The sequence below is a fragment of the Eptatretus burgeri genome, chromosome 2, assembly GCF_056783735.1.
Source record: "Eptatretus burgeri isolate ZD-2024b chromosome 2, Ebu_testis_v1, whole genome shotgun sequence".
NCBI classification, from domain to species: Eukaryota; Metazoa; Chordata; class Myxini; order Myxiniformes; family Myxinidae; genus Eptatretus; species Eptatretus burgeri.
Genome location: NC_140962.1, coordinates 103702181 through 103723837, shown reverse-complemented (window position 1 = coordinate 103723837; position 21657 = coordinate 103702181). Strand labels below are relative to the sequence as shown.

Genomic DNA, 21657 nt, shown 5'->3' with positions numbered 1-21657 from the left:
GCTGCTGACATCATTTTTCCACAGGTAGTTAAACATTGCTCACTATTATCTTAAGACCCAGGGAGATTCAACTGACAAGTTTGACACCTGCTTGTTCTGATTCCATAAAGGAGTTTTTGTTCTTTTCTCTGTTTGTTTTGGATTTGTATGGATCTGAGAATTTAATGAAGCATAAACACAGAAACAATATACAGAAAGTAAGGACAAATTAAAACTACACTCAACAAAATCATTGCAAAGATTTGGTGTTTGGCTCAGAACAGATGTATGGTTTGAGTGTAAAAGTTTGGTTAAATAAGACAAAATTGTGTCCAGTAATTAATTTTTCTGAGATAGTGGGAAAAGACAATTATTACACTGGTCTCGTCATTTCAGAGGTCTAGGTTTTCTCAACGGTTCCTACATGTTTTTTGCATGCTGAATTTAGAAATGTATCTCATTTCGCTCAATCAGGTCGTTTTTCTGAAATCTCAATTTTAAGGAAAAAAAAAAATCAAAATTTTTGTTTTTTTAATTAGCATTTTTAAAATTCAAAATCAGACTTGCATTGACAGAAAATGTACAAACTATATATAAAATGATGCACAAGTACCGTTAATGTGAAATTCAACATTAAAAAGACGAAGGAAAACAGTGACTGCTGGAGCGACTGAAGTTGGGTGTTGCCAGAAACAACGATTTATCGATATTTTTCTGAAATTGAAATGAAAGTAATTGAAAAGGCACTTTCTTCCACATTAAGTGTACTTGTGTATCATTATATGTATAGTTTGTACATTTTCCGTCAATGTAAGTCTGATTTTGAATTTAAAAAATGCTAATTAAAAAAACAAAAACTTTGAAAAATCTTTTTTTCCTTAAAAGTGAGATAAAATTTTCCTGAAAATTTTCCTTAAAAACTTGACCTGATTGAGCGAAATTAGATACATTTTTGAATTCAGCATGCAAACAACATGTGGAACTGTAGAGAAAACCTAGACCTCAGAAAAAAATATTTCAAATGCAGCCCAGTGTAATTGTTCAAAATATCCCATTTAATTGATATTTTGTGCTCATACAAGCAACTCAATGACAATTTTAAGATGTCACTCAAAGTGAGCTTTCTGCTATTTGAACAGACAATGTGGTACACTCAAAAGATTACCGTTCTTTATATTACTGACATGAATACGGTTTCTGATTTACTGCTATCTTCTTTTGTAATGCGAACAAACAATATATCCCATGCTTTGGGTTATTACAACTACAACGAATACCACTACTACTACTACTACTACTACTACTACTACTACTACTACTACTACTACTACTACTACTACTACTACTACTACTACTACACCACCAAGAGCCCAACTATTCCCACCATGTTGTGGGGTCCGTAAAGGAACGTTCTTCCCAGGTCTTTCAGGAACCGGTTGGTCGGGCCTGACGTTCGACTGGATGTTACAGGTGATAACACGCCTACTCTCCACGAAAGACAAAACGGAATCTTTAACTTCCACCAACGACCGGTGCTGCCAGATGGTTCCTCCTGTTTCATGTCCTTCTGAAGGACATCGTTCAGGATGCGAAACACCAGAGTGACAGTTTATAGCTGGGTCAATATTCAAACCCAGACTCGATAGCTCAAAGGTGAGTGTGCCTGCCTCTAAAGTATCCTGCCAGCCCCCTTTGAATCATATGTCATTCTTATCATTTGAGGTTATGAATGATTACACATGGTCACAAAATTATTTAATTATGATGCATGATCAGTCTGGCTCCTTCGTATTAGTTAACAAATCTTGAAACTGTACAACGTTTCAAACTGCTCTTCACTGGCTGAATCTTTTTACAGTTGATCTGGAGAAGATCAAAAAAACCGACTGATGTCTAGAATTAACCTTCCTCTGTCAAGTCCTCCAGGAAGGCAAATTGCCAACCTTTCGTGTTAACCGCTGTACTTACATGTTGATCTTCTCTATATTTTGGCTATTTATTTGTTTCTTGTTCGTTAGCTCTTACATTCCCTCTTGACACCTTATTCCTTCAAAAAGTTTAGTGTCTCCTGATGTCTTTGTCCTTTTTGTATACATTACCCGTCCTGAGCCTGATACTGTTGATGACAAAAAGGTTCAATTATTGCTCAAGAACAACTCAACAAGGGATAAACCATCAGTCAAAATTGTTGGAGAAAGTAAATTTTTGTTAATTCACTCCAATGTGAATGCTCCAAAAGGCCTTAGACTCGACCATTTCAGAGGATCAAGATGGGAAACGGCTAAATCAGACAAAGGTGGGGAGCCACACTGCATGTTATCTCACATGACGATGTTTGTAGTCAGTGATGAGCTCTGTGTGGTCGAGAATGGACTTGGCTCTGCTAAGCACACTAAGGAATCGAACAGCCTTAGAGACCAGAGGCCACAAGCAATAGATTGTGAGTGATCACAACTAAAACCGAACAAAAACAACCTTTACTGAGCTTTACGATTCATGTCAGCACTTTATATTAGTTAATATGATGTGGAAGACTCTTGAAGCAAAACTATTTTCGTTGCAGTAAAGTAGTGCTCTTGATACTCTTGTAATAATGTAATCATAAGAAAGAAGACAGCAGTGGAAGATTGGGCCCACGATGGCGGAGAGAAACGCCAAAAGATAACGAATGCCACAGATAATGGAATGCCACAAGCAGAGCCAGTTATAAAAGAGCTGCCAGGGAGCAGTTGGCATCTGGTTCCTGTTAACTCAACGCACGTACTTACATTTGTGCAAGAGTTGATTCTGGTAATCTCATCAGCACAAGGTTGTTTGTGATTCCAAGGCCTCGTTATTGCTAATTTACTCCCTGAGATATTTCTTCCCTGACATGACACTTCAACAATGTGATGGAGATGTGATACTGTATGCTGTTGTTTTTACTTATCCAGACCATGTTTCAGGCTTTACCGTGAGCCAATGGTTCATGGTGGTTGATGTGTTGCCAAATGGACTTTGTGGAGCGAGTCAGTGCAGGAATTTGGAATTTGGCCAGGGTACTGGTAAAGAAACGTTCACAACTTGTCGACAATATTACAAGTGTGTTGTTGGTTGTTATCTCCATAATGCGGGTTTCAGAAGGTGGAACGGAGTCGTTCCAGGTCTCAAAGCTTCCACCTTCGTGTGTGTGTGTGTGTGTGTGTGTGTGTGTGTGTGTGTGTGTGTGTGTGTGTGTGTGTGTGTGTGTGTGTGTGTGTGTGTGTGTGTGTGTGTGTGTGTGTGTGTGTGTCAGAAAGGTAAACATTTATAGATAAATATACAAGTAGGAAGTTTGAATAATGAAGTTGCATTGCTGTGTTGACTGATTTTCTGGACACAGCTGAGGTTGTGGATACAATGAGGTCGATCCACAGGTGTGATTGTGGACTAACTGCTTGGAGAGCTTCTAAACTGAAAGGATCGAAACCTCGATGAACAACAAACCAAAGCGGATGATGGCAGCAGCCAGAAAATATATCAATGGCTTCCTGGTGAATAAGGTACTTTCTTTAGGTATTCAAGTATTTTGAGGTTTGCAATTAAGGTAGAGTTAATTATTGGGTGCTGTAGAATTAGTATCATTTACAACATCAATTATTTGTTCATGTAATGTTTTAGGAATAGCCGTTAATGTTAAATGACTGTTTGGTTAATAAGGGAACAGACTTGTTGAAAAAAAAAAACGTGTGTGTAAAATGTAGGATAACCTTTAACCTCATAAATTACAGTAAGTAAATGGAACAGGAATGTTCTCTGACGTTCTGGTCCCAACAACCTCTTCTTGTGCTTATGGTTTTTGACTACTCAAGATGCCAAGAAACAGAACTTGTCATCATGAACATGTAACTGACAAAGAGGGCAACCATTTTCAAGACATTGCCTTTAACAATAAAGAGGTCGCACGACGATGCTCCGCAAGCATGTTATGTTCCATCATTTGCCCGTCCATCGCCTCATTCTGCCAATCTCACCGTACGTGTCCAACAATATAGTTTTGAACTTGTCGACCTGAGGCCGACTCATCATCTTGACCACACTATTATAATATCACATTTTCAACCATAACTACTTCCACCAGGACCAAACCCAGGACCAAGCTACGGCTGTCAACTAATTTCTTTTCAAGATGTACAATAAATAGAAGTCTATTTTAAATTCCCAAATTGTACCACCAGATTTATACTAACACCGAATTTTGTTTGTCTTATAGAAAACCTCGAGGTGTGCAAGGAAGTGATAGTTAACATCATTCGATCATCCCTTGAGAAAGCAGCATCACACACGAGTGGCTTAACAAAAGCCCTTTTCACATCGCCCCAGCATGTCTGCAGAAATACTCGCAGTGTCATTTTGTCATGGTGACTTGCAAACTGTAGAAATAATATAAAGTATTTCCTCACTCAAGAATGATAAATTTGCATGATATCTAATGCGAGGCAAATGTTTGTCTTGTTCTTTTTATCCTACTGAGTTATCACTTTGAACAACATCAGAGTGTAAAGAGTTTGTTTGTTTTATAAAGAAGTCTCGGCTCATGGAGGAGCTCAACGACAGAGGGCAACAGCTTTAGAGATTGAGAAGGGGTAAAAGGGAGAACAAGCAGATAAAAATGCACAGATACAATGCAAACAAACGAGTAGTTCAGTGGAAGAAAGGGGAGGGGGAGGAGAAATAAAAAATAAAAATAAAGAGGGAGGTCAGCAAGAGGAGAAGAGGTCAGACTTCATATGGGAGAAAGCGCTGGATTGATGACGGATGGCATGCTTGAAAGACTGGAAGAAAGAACGAGACTTCAGACACAAGAAGTCAATGCCACAGAAAAGTCAATTAAGGGCTGAAGGAAAGGAGGTGAGCCTCCAGCTTTGTGAGTTTCTGAAAGAATGCATGTAACCTGGATGGGACTGTGGGTAGAGGGAGGAGGAAGTCCAGAATGGAGTCTGAAACAAGATGACAACGCCAACAACCTGCCTGCGGTGGTTAATAAACCCTGGCACTTCACCTCCGGCCACGAGCTGTCAATGCTCCAAAAGGCCTTAGACTCGACCATTTCAGATGATCAAGATGGGAAACGGCTAAACCAGACAAAGGTGGTGCAGGCATGATGGGCCAAATGGCCTCCTCCTGCACATAAAAATTCCTTGTAAACTGAAATATACTGTTACGGCTGTGGAAATTCGCAATACACCATAAAGGGTCCTCAGGTGAGATATATCGATAAGTTCATGTGTAGTTAGCCCACACCTGTTGTTTAGAGAGAATCTGTGTGATTCATCTGGGCTGCGATGCTTTGAGTTAGCCATTTTTCTTTCTAAATCAGACAAAAAGATAACACTGCATGTTATCTCACATGACGATCTTCGTAGTCAGTGATGAGTTCTGTGTGGTCGAGAATGGACTTGGCTCTGCTGAGCACACCAAGGAATTGAACAGCCTTAGAGGCCAGTTTGGAGATATGGTCGACCCCAGACAGGTTGTTACAGATAGTGAGGATGAGGAGCTTTAGGGATTGCAGCTCTCCAAAGGGATCCTAATGGATGGACAGAATGAGTGCTTGGGACTTTCTTGGTTGAAAGACATGTTCTACCTCACTGACCAATGACAAACAGTGGCACACAAAAGTATTCAGCCCCCTCCAAAGTTTTCACATTTTCATGCCACCTGAGCTTGTTTCATGATGCTTTCAAATCAAACTTAATATATATATATATATATATATATATATATATATATATATATATATATATATATATATAATCTTCACAAACTACGTCAAAGTGATAAAGCTAAAAAAAAATGAGATAAAATGTGAATAAGTGAGATTAACAGAGAAAATCGGATGATTCTCAGTTGCATAAGTATTCAAACCCTTTGCCTAATTAACCCTAAATCACTTCAGAAGCAAATTATTTGTTTGAAAGGTTACAAAAAAGTGTAATAGGTTTCAACTCTGTCTAATCAGTGGATTAACTTAAAAATTGATCTCCCCCACTTATCGAAGGAGTTTTATGGTGCAACTCACTTGGTCAACCAACAAGTAAACATGAAGACCAAGGAGCTTTCCAAAGAAGTCGGACATAAAGTGATGGAGAAGCACTGTTCAGGAGAGGGTTATAAGAAGATTTCAAATTCACTCATTATCCTGTTGAGAACATACAGTGAAATCCATTTTTAAGAAGAGGACGATGTATCATACCACCCAGACTCTACCAAGATCAGGTCACCCATCCAAACTCAGCAGCCAGGCAAACAGGAAACTGTAAATTCAGGATGTCACTGTAAATCCAACAATGACTGTGAAAGATCTGCAAGGCTCTACGTCCGAGATTGGGGTCAGTGTTCATCAATGAACAATATCCCATTCCCTTCACAAAGCAAGCCTCCATGGACAGGTGGCAAGAAAGAAACCATTACTGAAAAAAACTCATCTAAAAGCTCATGTGGAGTTTCTGAAAAAGCATCTTAATGACACTGCAGGAGAGTGGAGAAAAATTTTGCGGTCAGACCAGACAAAAATTGAACTTGTTGGTCTAAATTCAAGGTGTTACGTCTGGTGCACGCCTAACACTGCACATCACCCAGTCAACACCATTCCTAAGGTCAAGCATTGTGGTTGCAGCATCATGTTATGGGGCTGGTTTTCATCAGCAGAGACTGTCAAGTCTGTCAGGGAAGAAGGAACAATGGATGGTGCAAAGTGCAGGAGAATCCTTGATGAAAACCTGCTTGAGTCAGACATGAATCTGAAACTGGGTCGGAGATTCATATTTCAGTCGGACAATGATCCGAAGCACAAAGCTGAAGCCACACTGAAGTGGCTGAATAGAAAGAAAATAAATGTTTTTGAGTGGCCCAGTCAAAGTCCTGACTTGAACCCATTTGAACATTTATGGTGAGACTTGAAGATTGCATTCCTTCGACGATCCCCATCAAACTTGACAGAACTAGAGCAATTTTCACGCGAAGAATGGACAAATATCTCACCATCTCACTGTGTAAAGCTGGTAGAGACCCTACACACAGTGTTGTAAATACAGACTCATAGCAGTGGTTGCTGTAAAAGGTTCTTCCACCAACTACTGACATAAGGGGTGAATACTTTTACAACCAGTGAATTGTGATTTGTACATGTTGTTTGCAGGTATTCCTGACATGTAACCTCCTTCAACCATAACAGTGTTTCCTTTAATCTCTTCAGTTATTAATAAAAAAGTTCATTTGGAAAAATTGGTTCTACATGATTCGTAATTCATCTAAATGTGGCATTATTGGAAGGGGTGAATACTTTTGCAGGCCACTGTTCGTATTTTCGTGTCAATAAGGTCTGCTAACACGGCACCCAAGTAATGTGCTTCCTGAATGGCCAAATTAAAGGGATTCATGCTTGAGTGGATTCTGTAGGGGAGTTGAGATCCAACTCTTGTTGGGATTCTTAAAACGAATGTTTAACAAATTTCATCAGATTAAACATTTCAAATTTTATCAGATTAATTTTATCACATTATTTAACACATTAACCAAATGTTATTGGATAATTATTTAACAGATTAGCCAAATTTTATCATATTATTTAATGGATAAACCAAACAAGGCTGAAATTATATCTCCCCCAGGGATTAACCAATCCAGGCACACATGCGGAATAAGGCAGGTATCAGGCGACACATATTCTTAAGAAATACGTTTATTTAGACAGGACAACATGAATCAACAATTCTGAGAGAAAAGGCAGAGTGAAACAATGAATAAAGATACTCAAATAGATAAATACATAATAAACTTATTCTGGTGTTGGCTTAGCAGTTAGGGTGGTGGCTTGGGATCCTATGGTCCTGAGTTCAAGCCTCGTTTTCTGCTGAAGCAACACCAGGGGGTTGACTCAGCCTGTCATTCTTCCGAGGTCGGCGAAATGAGTACCAGTGTAGCAGCCAAAAGGCTGCACCCGAAGGGAAGGGGTATTGACGGATTTATTAAATGTGGTATTGGTGTGGTGCAGATTGGTGTGGTGCAGATTGGTGTGGTGCAGATTAGTGTGGTGCACATTGGTGTGGTGCAGGCATGATGGGCCAAATGGCCTCCTCCTGCGCATAAAAATTCCTTGTAAACTGAAATATACTGTTGCGGCTGTGGAAATTCGCAATACACCATAAAGGGTCCTCAGGTGAGATATATCGATAAGTTCATGTGTGGTTAGCCCACACCTGTTAAGAGGGAATATGTGTGATTCATCTGGGCTGCGACGCTTTGAGTTAGCCATTTTTCTTTCTCCATTGTTATTCTGGACCATTAAGCCACCAACAACTCAAACACCACCACCTTTGCCTCTTTACCTCCACAACTCCATCTCGCAAACATCGCTTCACCGCCATTCCCAAACAAAGCCTGCCAACCACCAAACCACCACAGCAAACCCCCCACCACCTTCGCCTTTCTCCTTCCACAACCATCGACCCCACCACCAGTCAACACCGAACGTCGTACTGTCCGAAGCCGTTCGGTGATTGCTGCCGAACGCGGCAAGCCACGAGTGCAATGGATTCCTTACGGGAGAGAAATTCGGATCAGGAAGGCTTCACGACCCTTTTCCTCCGTCCAATGGGCGAGCGTCGAGCGGTATGGCCCCGCCTCCAAGCGCGATGAATGTGGATTCTTTACGGGAGAGGAATTCGGATCAAAAGAAGCTCACGCCCCTTTTTGCCACACCAATGGCTGAACAGAGGGTGGCGTGGCCCCGCCTCCAATCGCGTTTTGATCCTAAACTCTGCATACAGGCTCCTCCCCCATCTATAAAAGACGCGAGTCTGTGCGAAACTCAGAGAGTTGTAGTGTGGTATCGTCTCGTCGCTGGGCTCGTCTCGTCGTTGGAATCGAGCCACCTTCGCTCTCACAAGCGACCAAGCCAGCCAGCCAGCCAGCCAGCCATTCCCTGAGCATTAACAATTCCCCCCCCCCCCCATCCGCGCTGAGATAGTGCCGGTGGCCCCGTTCATTCGCCACCCTAACCGTGGTGCCGACCAAACCTTGCTTGCGCGGAGCACGCCGGAGAGGGCTCACCGACCACGCCAGGGGCACGGAGTCGGGGCGCAGCTGCGCGGATATTGCGGCTTGCCCGCCATCGCGTCGCGAGGACGCGGGTAAGACCTTTTCGGTCTCGTGGACCTGGCCGCTCCTCCAGGTTCCGCACACATTTGGTCCACGGACCCCGTCTACCTCCCTGCCTATGGGGAGGTCTTTCCTGTTTATTTTGAATGAATGATGTGGCGCCGAGTCCCGACAAGTATAATTGTTTAAGTGTTGTAAATAATTATAGTCGGTAGTAGTGGTTTTGCTTTTGTTGCATTTTGGTTTTTGCTGCACATTGCATTACTGCCTTACGTGCGTGTGTTGTGCTGTGTGTGTGAAATAAAGGTGCTTGCTTGTTGAACTGTTTCCCGTTTCGCTTCGTCCTTTCCTTGGTTGAAAGTTCCATCTTGCATCACGTAAGGGATTGATAGTGGGTTTAAAACACCCGGTAAATAATCTGAACCGTCGAGGTCGACGATAACGCTGCTCGGTTATCCTTGCAGCACGGAACGAGCTGCTTAAGCGGTTTGTGTCCGAAGTCGACCTGCGGCGAGGTACGATCGCCCGGTCGACCACCCGCGCAGGTACTTAGGTAGGTCGAATTTGGCAAGCAACCCTATCCTGCGCGGGTGGGCAATTGGCACGATCGTGGTGAGGTTAAACCCCCACCCGTGACTGGCTCCTGGCGGTAGTTCCAGGAGGGTCACGAGTGAATTGTCTGTTCCGGTGGGCGACGCGTCGCGATTCGAGTTACGTGGCCGATCGCACGTCGAACGGGCCAAAATTCGTAACAATACTTAATACAGTAAGGAACCTGTGATGCCACATGCACTCTTCCACTCAAACACCAAGGGCAGAAGCCAGGCAAGGTCTTGAAGAATGTGGGAGGGCAGGCCTCACAAACGAACCACAGGAAAGACTGCAGGGCAGTACAGGTAAGCACTCCGCCATCCACTAAGGTGGGCTCACCCCGCACTGACGCATTGACGCCACTGACCCCAGAGCGAGAGTGCGAGCGTCCCCAGCTCTGACCATCACGATTTGCCACTCCCCTCTGAGAGTCACTCAGCTTCAAATGGAGAGAGACCAAAATTGCTATACCTCCAGGACAGATCAAAGAAGGATTGACATAAGAAGAGAGGCAGACAGAGTGAATGTGTCTGTGTTTCGCCTTTTAAATTGAATTATATACTTGAATGGTGTCGAACACAAATCGTGTGTCATAATACTTCCATGAACCTCCAGTTTTGCTGAACTTCAATTTAAATATAGGTTCAATGGGGGTGGTGAATATGGGTGGTATTTGGGACTGCTTCTGAACTACTTCAATCGCACTAAAATTCCAGGTTTTAAAAAAACGATCATAAAATTATTATTTTATTAAATTTAAAGTAGAGGACTGTATATACTGGAACACTGTTTTATGAACTCTCTCGTTTACCATGTCAATGTTTTCAAAAAAAATATTTTCATATCCAGTACAAAGTCAGGGCTCTTGGAAGAGCAAGAACACAATAGATCAGGACATGACAGAACAAAACAAACAGCAGAAAGAGAAAGGGAAAACACCATAGGTGGGGTTGAGGGACAAAATAGATGGAGACGGACAAGCAAGGGATGTGGGTTGTTAAATATATTTTTGATTCTGACATGTTCAGAGTACGCATGCAATTAATTTCATATCCCAGTAAAAGTATATATCCTGATTCAGATGAATTTTTTTTTCAGAGATGCTCAGGCAAGTATGAAGCCAGACTTATTGAATAAAAAATATATAAACTCTTGATTGGCAAAAACTAAAATATGTATGTATATGCCTATTTTTATATATATATATATATATATATATATATATATATATATATGTGTATGTATGTATGCACATATATAGATGTATGTATGTGTGTGTGTGTGTGTGTGTGTGTGTGTGTGTGTGTGTGTGTGTGTGTGTGTGTGTGTGTGTGTGTGTGTGTGTGTGTGTGTGTGTGTGTGTGTGTGTGTGTGTGTGTGTGTGTGTATATATATATATATATATATATATATATATATATATATATATATATATATATATATATATATATATATATATATATATATAAATATATTGTTACAGCTATGGATGCTGAGACACCAGCTTGTCACTCAGGGGGATTAATCCCCGGTTGTCCTCGGAAGAGCCGGACCTGGGGCGACCGCTCACAATTAACGTTGTGGTACGGTGGATTGTTTTAGAACCACGAACGGCACCCAGTCAACCACGAGTTCCAGTGTCCATCGTCTAATTATGCCGTTTAATGAGAGGTTACGTGGTTACCTGAACAGGGAGAGCACCCTTGGCAATGCACCAATATTACCTTGATTAGATTTTAATTATGGAGGCCGATCGTTTCAGCCAGGTGCGAGCTGACTATTTTTGGTCAAATCTGTGGTAATTACCTCCCAGTCTATCTCGGTTCAGACAATGCTAGAACAATGGAAGGAAAGGACAAACACGGACAGGTTGGAAATCGCCAAATGATTTATTAATAATAAAATAAATAAATAAAAAAGAACTTTTTAAATAAAATAATTAATAATATTATTATTATTCATATTAATTATAATATATTTATATTAATAATAATTATTAATATAAATATATTATAATTAATTAAATAAATATATTATAAAAAATATGCCTGGTGTTGGCGCAGTGGTTAGGGCAGCGGCTTGGGATCCAAAAGGTCCTGAGTTCAAGCCCCGTTGAGCCACTGAATTAATACACCAGGGGGTTGACTCAGCCTGTCATCCTTCCGAGGTCGGCGAAATGAGTACCAGTATACTGGGCCGGCGTATACCCCGGTTAAAATAGGTGTACCATATCCCTGTGTCGTAAGAGGCGACCAGGGTTGCGTCAGGAAGGGCATCCGGCGTAAAACATGTGCCAAATCACTATGCGGATCATACGGATGATCCGCTGTGGCGACCCCTAAAGGGAGCAGCCGAAAGAAGAAGAAGAGAAGATTTATATTAATAATAATATTTATTATTATTAATAATAAAATAAATAAATAAATAAATAAAAGAACAGACACCCACACGCTCACTCGCTCGCTTGCTCGCTTCTTCCCTCGTGTGCTTGCCCACTTCTTGTTCGCTTGCGCCTCCTTTTTTTTTTTGAGAACGGACCTCAGAGTCTCGGCGGGTGCAGAGTTCCCCCAAGCTCACCTCGCCCCACTTGCGCACCGTTACCATGACAACCTGTGCACTCGAAAATGGGCAGGCCTCGGCGTTCGTGAAAGAAATATGTGCACAAATGTGTCTGTCGTAATGAAAAAGCTTCCCATAAGAGAGGGGATCTATTATTTACCCTTCTCACAATGCATCACATTTAAAATCCCACAAAACATGGGAATGGGGCTAATCTGAACATGCATTTAACGAAATAACTGTCTGAGGACCTGGATGTGTGGATGTATTCATCAGACTAGATTCTGAAATCCGTAACAATATATATGTTTGTATGTATGTATGTATGTATGTGTGTATGTATGTATATATATATATATATATATGTATATATATATATATATATATATATATATATATATATATATATATATATATATATATATATATATATATATATATATATATATATATATATATATATATATATATATATATATATATATATATATATATATATATATTGTTGCGGTCTTCGCGCCCGCCGGCGTGCGAACGGCCACGTAACTCGAATCGCGGCACGTCGCCCACCGGACGGACAATCCAGTCGTGACCCTCTCGGACTAACGCCGGGAACCAGTCACGGGTGGACCTTTCGGTCTCACCGCGATCGAGCCAATCAGCCCCCGCGTGGGATAGGGTTGCTCGCCAAATTCGAACTACCTAAGTACCCACGCGGAGGGTAGACCGGGCGATCGCACCTCGCCGCAGGTCGACTTCGGACACGGGCCACTTAAGCGACCCGTTCCGTACTATCAGAATAACCGAGCGGTGTTATCGTCGACCTCGACGGTTCGATTAATTATCGGGCGTATTCAGCCCACTACCAACCCTTTACGTGAAGCAAGATGAGGGTTCAATGGGGGAAAAGACGAAGCGAAGCGGGAGAACAGTTCAACAATAAAGCACATTTATTCTCGGCACACGGGAAGCACACAAATACAATTCCACCAAATGCACACAAAAAGAAAACACAATTCCATTTACACAAAAAGCAAACATAAAAGTGAAAACACAGTGCAGAGCTAATACCGACTACCGAGCACACGGCAACACTTATGCAATTCTACTTCACAGACGGCGCCGACAACACATACCCAAAACCAAGGAAAAGAAATCCCCCAAGAATGGGGCAGGCCTGAGGCCGAGACCGGGTCGGGCCTACCCGTCTGGTGATGAGACGCGGAGCGGCGATGGCCCCGCAACCCGCGGGCCTCGTGGACAGTGCCTGGCAGGGGGTGGGAACGGGGCCCCCTTGGTCGCACTATCTCAGCGCGGGGGGGAAACAGGAGGGGGTTGCTGATGCTCGGGGTATAGAGGATCTTTATTATGTGCGACGAGCGTCTCCACCTCGGCCAGGTCGCGCTGTCGGCCTCCCTCGGGTGCAGCTTCCTGCACGACGCGAGCACCCCCTCGTCTGGTGTCGCCGCCTTTCCACAGCTCCGTCCCCTCCGTTCCGACTCCAACGCACACGACGAGCAGCTCCACCGCCCGCGAAGTCTTGACCCTCTGCTTCTGACTCTCCTCTTCTTGACTCTCCGACCCTCTCTGACTGACGAACACCGTCCTTTTATCCCCCCGTAACTTCGCCTTTGACCCCCTCCCTTTGACCTTTCACCTCGCTCCCCATTGGCCCGAGAAAAAGTGGGCGTGAAGGCTTTTTGATCCACAAATTTGCATATATCGATCGTTCTGGAGGCGGGGCCAAATCGCCCCTCGCTCACCGATTGGACGGCAAAAAGTGGGCGTGTGTCGTTTTTGATCCGTTTTTGAAGCACAAAATCCGTGATTTTGTACACGCGGTTCGACGCGAGCTCTGCACGAATCCAATACCGGTACCCACAGCGGGGCAAGAACGGTGGCGATGCTACGGTTGTGAGGTGTGCGTGAAGGTCGTGGCGGTTGTGGTGAAGCGGTGGTTGTGGTCGGTGGTTGATGTTGTGGTTGTGATCATGGCGGTTGGTCCAAAATAAAGATAGTAAAAGAAAAACGGCTATCCTGAAGAGTCGCAGCACGTATAAATGACATGTATTCCCACTAGACAACGGGTTTGGGCCTAACTACACATGCACTTACCGAGATACCTCACCTAAGGGACCTGAATGGTGGTTTGCGAATCTGGTAACCACAACAATATATATATATATACATAAAACTATTCCAAATGAGAACTTCACATACACTGCTTGCTTTTCTTGATCTTCACTCACAACGAATGCGAGAATAACACCTTAGGGCCGAGAGTGATGACAGAGAAAATGGTAAGATTGCAACAGGACAAGGTGATTGCACGGCAGGTTGAACCTGCTCACATGTTTGATGCCCTTAAATATAAAAAAAACAAAAAACATCTATAACTGGTTAAACTAAGGGGAGCAAGTTCTGTGACTCAACAGTGAAGGATTGGATGTTGCCATGAAATGTTCATTGTGCAAGTTATTCATAAATGAATGAATTTGACTGTCAGAAAAATCCATAAATATAAACCTCAAAACGAGTTGTTCTATCTCCCCACAGTGAAATACTTAAGCTTTAAAAAGCTCCACAACTAACACAAGAACTGTGACAATTTTTCCAAAACATGTACCATATAAAGCACTAATCATGGCCAGGGACTTGGAAAAATTATGGTATATTGTGTGCTCATAAAGGCTGGTCTTTTATAAGAAAATGGCACCTTGCCACAACGTCATCAACTACGAGAGGACACATTTCATCTTGTGATGTTGAGGGTGGTATGCCACAAGGCAGTGTTTTTGGGCTGACCTTATTTTTGGTTTACATCAATGACCTCTCAACTTCCCACGAAAATTATTTGTACCATTTTGCCGACAACTCTGCCATTGTCACTACATCCCTCTCTGCAGATCAAAATACTGTTACATTGGAGGGAGCATGGATTAGGTGGCATGTTCAGCTCGCGTGGTCTATGTGCTCATGTAGGTTACAACATTTTCTGTAACCAGGGACCCCTGAGAGTGAAGTTCTCCTGTTGCTATGTATTCCATGAGAAGCTCCATGGCCGATATTGAGGATAGATGTGAAAGTGTAATTTGTATGTGTCCTCTCTGTAAAGCCAGACAAGGCACCCAGGCAAGCTCAGGAGAGGGTTGAATTTAAATGTTCAGTGGTTTGAGTGTGGGCCGATTAAACCCCTCTTCTGGCCTGTGCTTTGAGCACAAGGTGTCTGGCACTGTACACGCCATTGCAAGGACTCCCAAAGGCATACTGCCATTGGCTCATTGCAAGGTGTTCTTTCATTGGTTCGGACGCCTTAAGTGTCAATACTCCGTCGACATGATTGTTACTAAGGTGACGGTGAAGCACCACTTCAATTGCCGATGCTGAGGTGTGAGTGAAGAACATTGGAAGGCTTGGTGCGTGGCGATGGGTTGAAGTGTTAAATAAAATACAGAATGTAAAAGTCTTGTATATATAAATTCATTCTGGAATTTACTGTCATTTTACCCAGTGTAGAGTGTATTACATCACTCCATCTAACATCTTACATTAGTTCTTCATGCCTGTTGTTTGTGTCATTTTGATGTCCTTAAAAACAGAGTTTCCTGTTTGGAATGATTTATAAATTTGCTTGACTGACAGGGAGGCAGAGAGAGTCCAAATATTATCTCACTCCTCTCTGCACATGTGCAATCGGAATGAATTCAAAGCCAAAGTACGGTAAAACGAAAGTCTTGTCTTCCTTTTCATGTTCAAAATATAACATTCAATTTAAATATGTTGTTCCTCGATCAAAAACTGACGATTATAAACTGATAAAACAGACAGACGGCCAGAGATGAACCAATTGCTTAACCCCACCTTTTGCTTCGCCTGCATGGGGTAATAACAACAGATGAAGGATATATATTGTTGTGGTTACCAAATTCGCAAACCACCATTCAGGTCCCTTAGGTGAGATATCTCAGTAAGTACATGTGTAGTTAGGCCCAAACCCGTTGTCTAGTGGGAATACATGTCATTTATGCGTGCTGCGACTCTTCAGGATAGCCGTTTTTCTTTTACTATCTTTAATTTGGACCAACCGCCATTGTTACAACCACAACATCAACCACCCACCGCGGCGCCACTTCACGTCACACCTCGCAACCGTCGCATCGCCACCGTTCTTGCGCCGCTTGTGGGTACCGGTGTTGGACTCGTGCAGGGCGCGCGCCGAACAGCGTGTACAAAACCACGGATTTTCCACTTCAAAAACGGATCAAAAACGACACACGCCCACTTTTGTTCCGTCCAATCGGTGAGCGAGGGGCGATTTGGCCCCGCCCCCAGGGCGTTGGAGGGCGATCGATATATGCAAATTTATGGATCAAAAAGCATTCACGCCCACTTTTTCTCGGGCCAATGGGGAGCGAGGTGAAAGGTCGAAGGCAGGGGGTCAAAGATGAGAGAGCGATGCCACGGGGCTTATATAAGCGACCGCGTTCGTCAGTCAAGTGAATAGAGAGTTAAGACTTCGCGGGCGGTGGAGTTGGGAAGAAGAAGAAGCAAGAAGGAGTTGGTCGTCGTCGTGTGCGTTGGAGTCGGAGCAAAAGGGGACGGAGCTGTGGAGAGGCGGCGAGGGCAGACGAGGGGGTGCTCGCGTCGTGCAGGGAGCTGCACACCAGGGAGGCCGACGGCGCGACCTGGCCGAGGTGGAGACGCTCGTCGCGGGACTCGAGGCAGAGTGGAAATCCTCTATACCCCGAGCATCAGCAACCCCCTCCTGTTTCCCCCCGCGCTGAGATAGTGCGACCAAGGGGGCCCCTTTCCCACCCCCTACCAGACACTGCCCGCGAGGCCCGCGGAGTTGAGGCACCATCGCCGCTCCGCGTCTCATCACCAGACGGGTAGGCCCGACCCGGTCTCGGCCTCAGGCCCGCCTCATCTTTGAGGGCGTTCTTTTCCTTGGTTTTGGGTATGTGTTGTCGGCGCCGTCTGTGAAGTAAAATTGCATAAGTGTTGCCGTGTGCTCGCGTAATCGGTATTAGATCTGCATTGTCGCATTTGCTTTTTGTGTAAATTGCATTGTGTTTTTCTTTTCTATGTGCTTTTGGTGGAATTGAATATGTGTGCTTTCCGTTCATCGCGAATAAATGTGCTTTGTGTTGAACTGTTTCCCGCTTCGCTTCGTCATTTCCTTCATTGAATCCTCATCTTGCTTCACGTAAAGGGTTGGTAGTGGGCTGAATACGCCCGATAATTAATCGAACCGTCGAGGCCGACGATAACACCGCTCGGTTATCCCGATAGTACGGAACGGGTCGCTTAAGTGGCCCGTGTCCGAAGTCGACCTGCGGCGAGGTGCGATCGCCCGGTCTACCCTCCGTGTGGGTACTTAGGTAGGTCGAATTTGGCGAGCAACCCTATCCCACGCGGGGGCTGATTGGCTTGATCGCGGTGAGACCGAAAGGTCCACCCGTGACTGGTTCCCGGCGTTAGTCCGAGAGGGTCACGACTGGATTGTCCGTCCGGTGGGCGACGTGCCGCGATTCGAGTTACGTGGCCGTCAGCACGCCGGCGGGCGCGAATCCGTAACAATATATATATATATATATATATATATATATATATATATATATATATATATATATATATATATATATATATATATATACATATATATTGTTGCGGTTCTCGGAACTGCATGCATCCAACAGATGGTGGTCCGAAGACAGTTATTCCATTATTATATGTGTAGATAGTCCCTTCCCTTTTGTCTGGCGGGACAACAGGGGCATGCGTTGCGATGATCTCATAGCTAGGTTTGATTACATAATTTCTTCTTCATTTCGTCCCTACTCTTCTTTTCTAATTATTCTTGAGGTAAATCTGAGTCACGTGCACCTTCGCTGTGAGATGGTCCTCGCGGAGGCCGGCGCGTGCGGCGCCGCTGCGAGGAAACGATGACGCGCGAGCATTAACAGTGCAGAGCCCCCATTCCCAAGCGAGCCCTCAACCCAATGTGTGCGGCGAGTCATACAGTGTGGTTGGCAGTTCGGGAATATCGACTTGAGCTTCCGATGATCTGGGGAAGATTGCTGGTTGCATTAAAAAGGCATACGAATGAATATCTCTTAAGACGCTGCACGTATGGTGTTTTTCACAACACAGGAAACACAGCCAGCGCGATGCCCACGCTGCACGAAACGCGTACGGAGAACGATAAAGGCGACTCCACGCCACGTTGGGTGGGATGCGAGTGTGAAATAAAAGTGGCGTGTTCCTTTTCAACCAAATATCTGATACATATTGGTGTTCGCCCCGCGCACACGGTAGCAGAGTCGTGCAGACGTGAGTACTCGCCACGTGCGTAATGGCTGAGCGATTCGTGTCATGTCGTGCGGTCAGAGCGCAATATTTTCGCTGTCTCAGATGACCTTGACGGAAAAGGAGTGGTGCGGTTTGCGGCTAAAGTTAGCGGGCCGCGTGAGGGGTCGGGCGAATCGGAGCCCCCGATTCAGGTGATGACGCTTCACTTCGGGGTGGCTGCCCGCCCCGCGCTGCGAGTCCAATAAAGGTCAGAGCGGTCCCTCCGCCTTTCTCTCGCTCTCGTCTCTCTGCCCGACATCACCACGACCCGCCTCCTGCTGCCTGGACTCCGCCTCCTCATCTCCGCCCACACGACGTTGACCCCACCCGCCTACCTGGTCCCGCCTGCCACTCCATCCACGCACTCTGGACTCCGCCCCTTCTCGACTCAAGCCCCTCCTTCACGCCCACGGTCTCCACACGTGCTGCTGAAGCCAGAGACAACACGCAGCTGTTGGGTACCGCACCACGGAGCATTCCCCCCCCCACGAAAAAAAACATATTGGTGGTGCGTTCATGCAATCAAGCACAAAGGCACCGAGATCGTAGCCTCAACTCCTCGCCCTTCTTGTTTCAATAATTTATCTTCATTGGATTTTCTGTGTCTGTGTGTGTGCGTGTATGTGTGTGTCCTGTCGCCTGTCTGCTTAAGCAAGACTGCAGAAGATCGTTATTGTTATCATTATTATTATTTTCACGTTAAGTCTGCTATGTGTCCCCTTTTGTAAGTTGCCTGTAAATAAATCAATATTAGGAATGTTCCCAGCTCGTTTTTGTGGTTTCTTTCATTGATACAGCATGGTCCGAATCCTAGCTTCACCGGCACTTTATTCCCAATGATCCATTCCTTTTAGCCGGTACATCCTTGGCAGTGTCGCTCGGCTGCATCCGATCTAGTAAGGTGATCCAATCCGGTAGAGTGATCCCGTTCGGACAAGGCGTACCGAGGGCGTGTTCCCCAGTAATTGACTCACGTGATTAATTTGGTAACCCGATTAACCCATAAACGGGAGGACCCTAGGTCACACTGTTGAGTTATTGGCGTCAGTTAAGCGACCCACCGTGTCACGGAATTATCCGTGTGCAACTGCCTACAATTCCAGGGAGTCTCGTGGGAGCCGAGATAGCTTCCCAACCCCCCCCCCCCCTCCACAAGTGGTCTTCTCACCCGACCCCCGGTGAGCAACAATATGTACATTTATATATATATATATATATATATATATATATATATATATATATATATATATATATAAATAAATATATGTGTATATATTTATATATATATATATATATATATATATGTATATATATATGTATATATATATATATCTTCTTCTTCTTTCGGCTGCTCCCGTTAGGGGTCGCCACAGCGGATCATCCGTATGATCCGCATTGTGATTTGGCACATGTTTTACGCCGGATGCCCTTCCTGACGCAACCCTGGTCGCCTCTTACGACACAGGGATATGGTACACCTATTTTAACCGGGGTATACACCGGCCCAGTACACTGGTACTCATTTCGCCGACCTCGGAAGGATGACAGGCTGAGTCAACCCCCTGGTGTATTAATTCAGTGGCCCAACGGGGCTTGAACTCAGGACCTTTTGGATCCCAAGCCGCTGCCCTAACCACTGCGCCAACACCAGGCTGTATACATATGTATATATGTATATGTATGTATATATATATATATATATATATATATATATATATATATATATATATATATATATATATATATATATATATATATATATCAGCCTTTGTCCGACTCAGCACGTTGAGAGACTTTCTGACTATGAATAGCTTTGCTATGGAGATGCACCCGCAGGCTTCCGGTGAAACACCCATGCTGTCTGGCATGTGCAAGAGACTCTACACGTTCCTGCTTGTTGCTCCACAGTTTGGCCTGGGTATTTCTTTGAAATGGTGATTCCCAAGAGCATCAACTATGACTTATTTTGCCAATGAGTTATCCCAACTCACCTTGTGACTGCTCACTGCCACCTACACGATTTTGGCCTGAGCCTTGCGTTATTATGTCTGCCACCAAAGGTGGACGGAGGCTATGTTTTCACCCCATCTGTCAGTCTGTTTGTCTGTCTTTCTGCGTTGTCTGTCTATGAACAGGATATCACAAACCGTTGTGGATGGATTCAGACGAAATTTGCTGGAGAGGTTGCGTGTGTTACAGGGTCACAATGATTAGATTTTGGTTAAGATCCGAATCCAGATACTAGAATTTTTTAAACAAATTATTTACCATTGAGACAGAGGACCAAAAACGATATACAGTATAGCACGACATCTCAAAAATCTAAATGGATTTGGACGAAATTTGGTGGACAGGTTTGGTGTGTGTGTGTGTGTGTGTGTGTGTGTGTGTGTGTGTGTGTGTGTGTGTGTGTGTGTGTGTGTGTGTGTGTGTGTGTGTGTGTGTGTGTGTGTGTGTGTGTGTGTGTGTGTGTGTGTGTGTGTGTGTGTGATAAGGATGAATAGATTCGATTTTGGTGAAGATCCGAATCCGGATCCAGATACGAGAATTTTCTCAGTGATTCTTCACCATTGAGAGATGGGCCAAAAACAATATACAGTATTGTACGTTATCTCAAAAAGTAATGTGCGGATTTGGACGAAACTTGGTGTACAGGTTGGATGTGTGACGAGGAGTAGTTTCTGATGGAATGAAACTCAAAATCATAATTGTATTGATTAATTTATGAGACCTCCCACCCACATTAGGACACTGGCTGGGAACCCAAAAAGTTCCCTAGAAGGTTTGGTGGGGCTAGCCCCAAAACTGAAGGAGTAGTTCGGTGAAGGACAGACAGACACTCCTGCTTTATAATATAGATATATAACAAGCACTTGTATTCTGTAACGGCGGATTGGTCAATTTCTGGTCCAAATACAATTTTATTGAAACCCTCTCCTGCATAAAATTGCCCACAATCGTTCACATAAACCAGCTTTCATGCATTTTATATGAATTGTGGGGTAAATGTTGTTTTTCACAAGCATCATCGACTGTGGAGTCACGTGGTGGAGGCCC

General features: G+C 44.0%; 1 protein-coding gene and 2 long non-coding RNA genes across 11 annotated transcripts in view; 2 read left to right on the top strand and 1 right to left on the bottom strand.

Annotated features, from left to right (window-relative positions):
• The window catches only part of LOC147032715 (uncharacterized), an 81738-nt gene extending 78854 nt beyond the window's left edge, over positions 1-2884 (top strand). For all 4 annotated transcript variants that reach the window (XR_015055306.1, XR_015055307.1, XR_015055308.1 and 1 more), the window contains one exon: positions 1-2884. This exon is cut by the window's left edge and continues 912 nt beyond it. This is a non-coding gene — a long non-coding RNA (uncharacterized LOC147032715).
• Positions 1-21657, bottom strand: part of LOC147032712 (uncharacterized) — a 230003-nt gene that overhangs the window by 128462 nt on the left and 79884 nt on the right. For 2 of the 6 annotated variants that reach the window (XR_015055301.1, XM_085870566.1), the window contains exon 1: positions 2748-2930. The exons of the other annotated variants lie outside the window; for them this stretch is intronic. Coding sequence is in view for 1 of the 2 variants with exons in the window: in XM_085870566.1 (XP_085726692.1) it covers positions 2748-2779 (32 nt within the window). In the remaining variant the exon portion in view is untranslated. Of the gene's footprint in view, positions 1-2747; positions 2931-21657 lie in introns of those variants that run through there. 6 annotated transcript variants of the gene reach the window in all.
• Positions 3042-5685, top strand: LOC147032714 (uncharacterized). Its single transcript, XR_015055315.1, has 3 exons — positions 3042-3122; positions 3341-3500; positions 4211-5685. It is a non-coding gene; the product is annotated as an uncharacterized LOC147032714 (long non-coding RNA).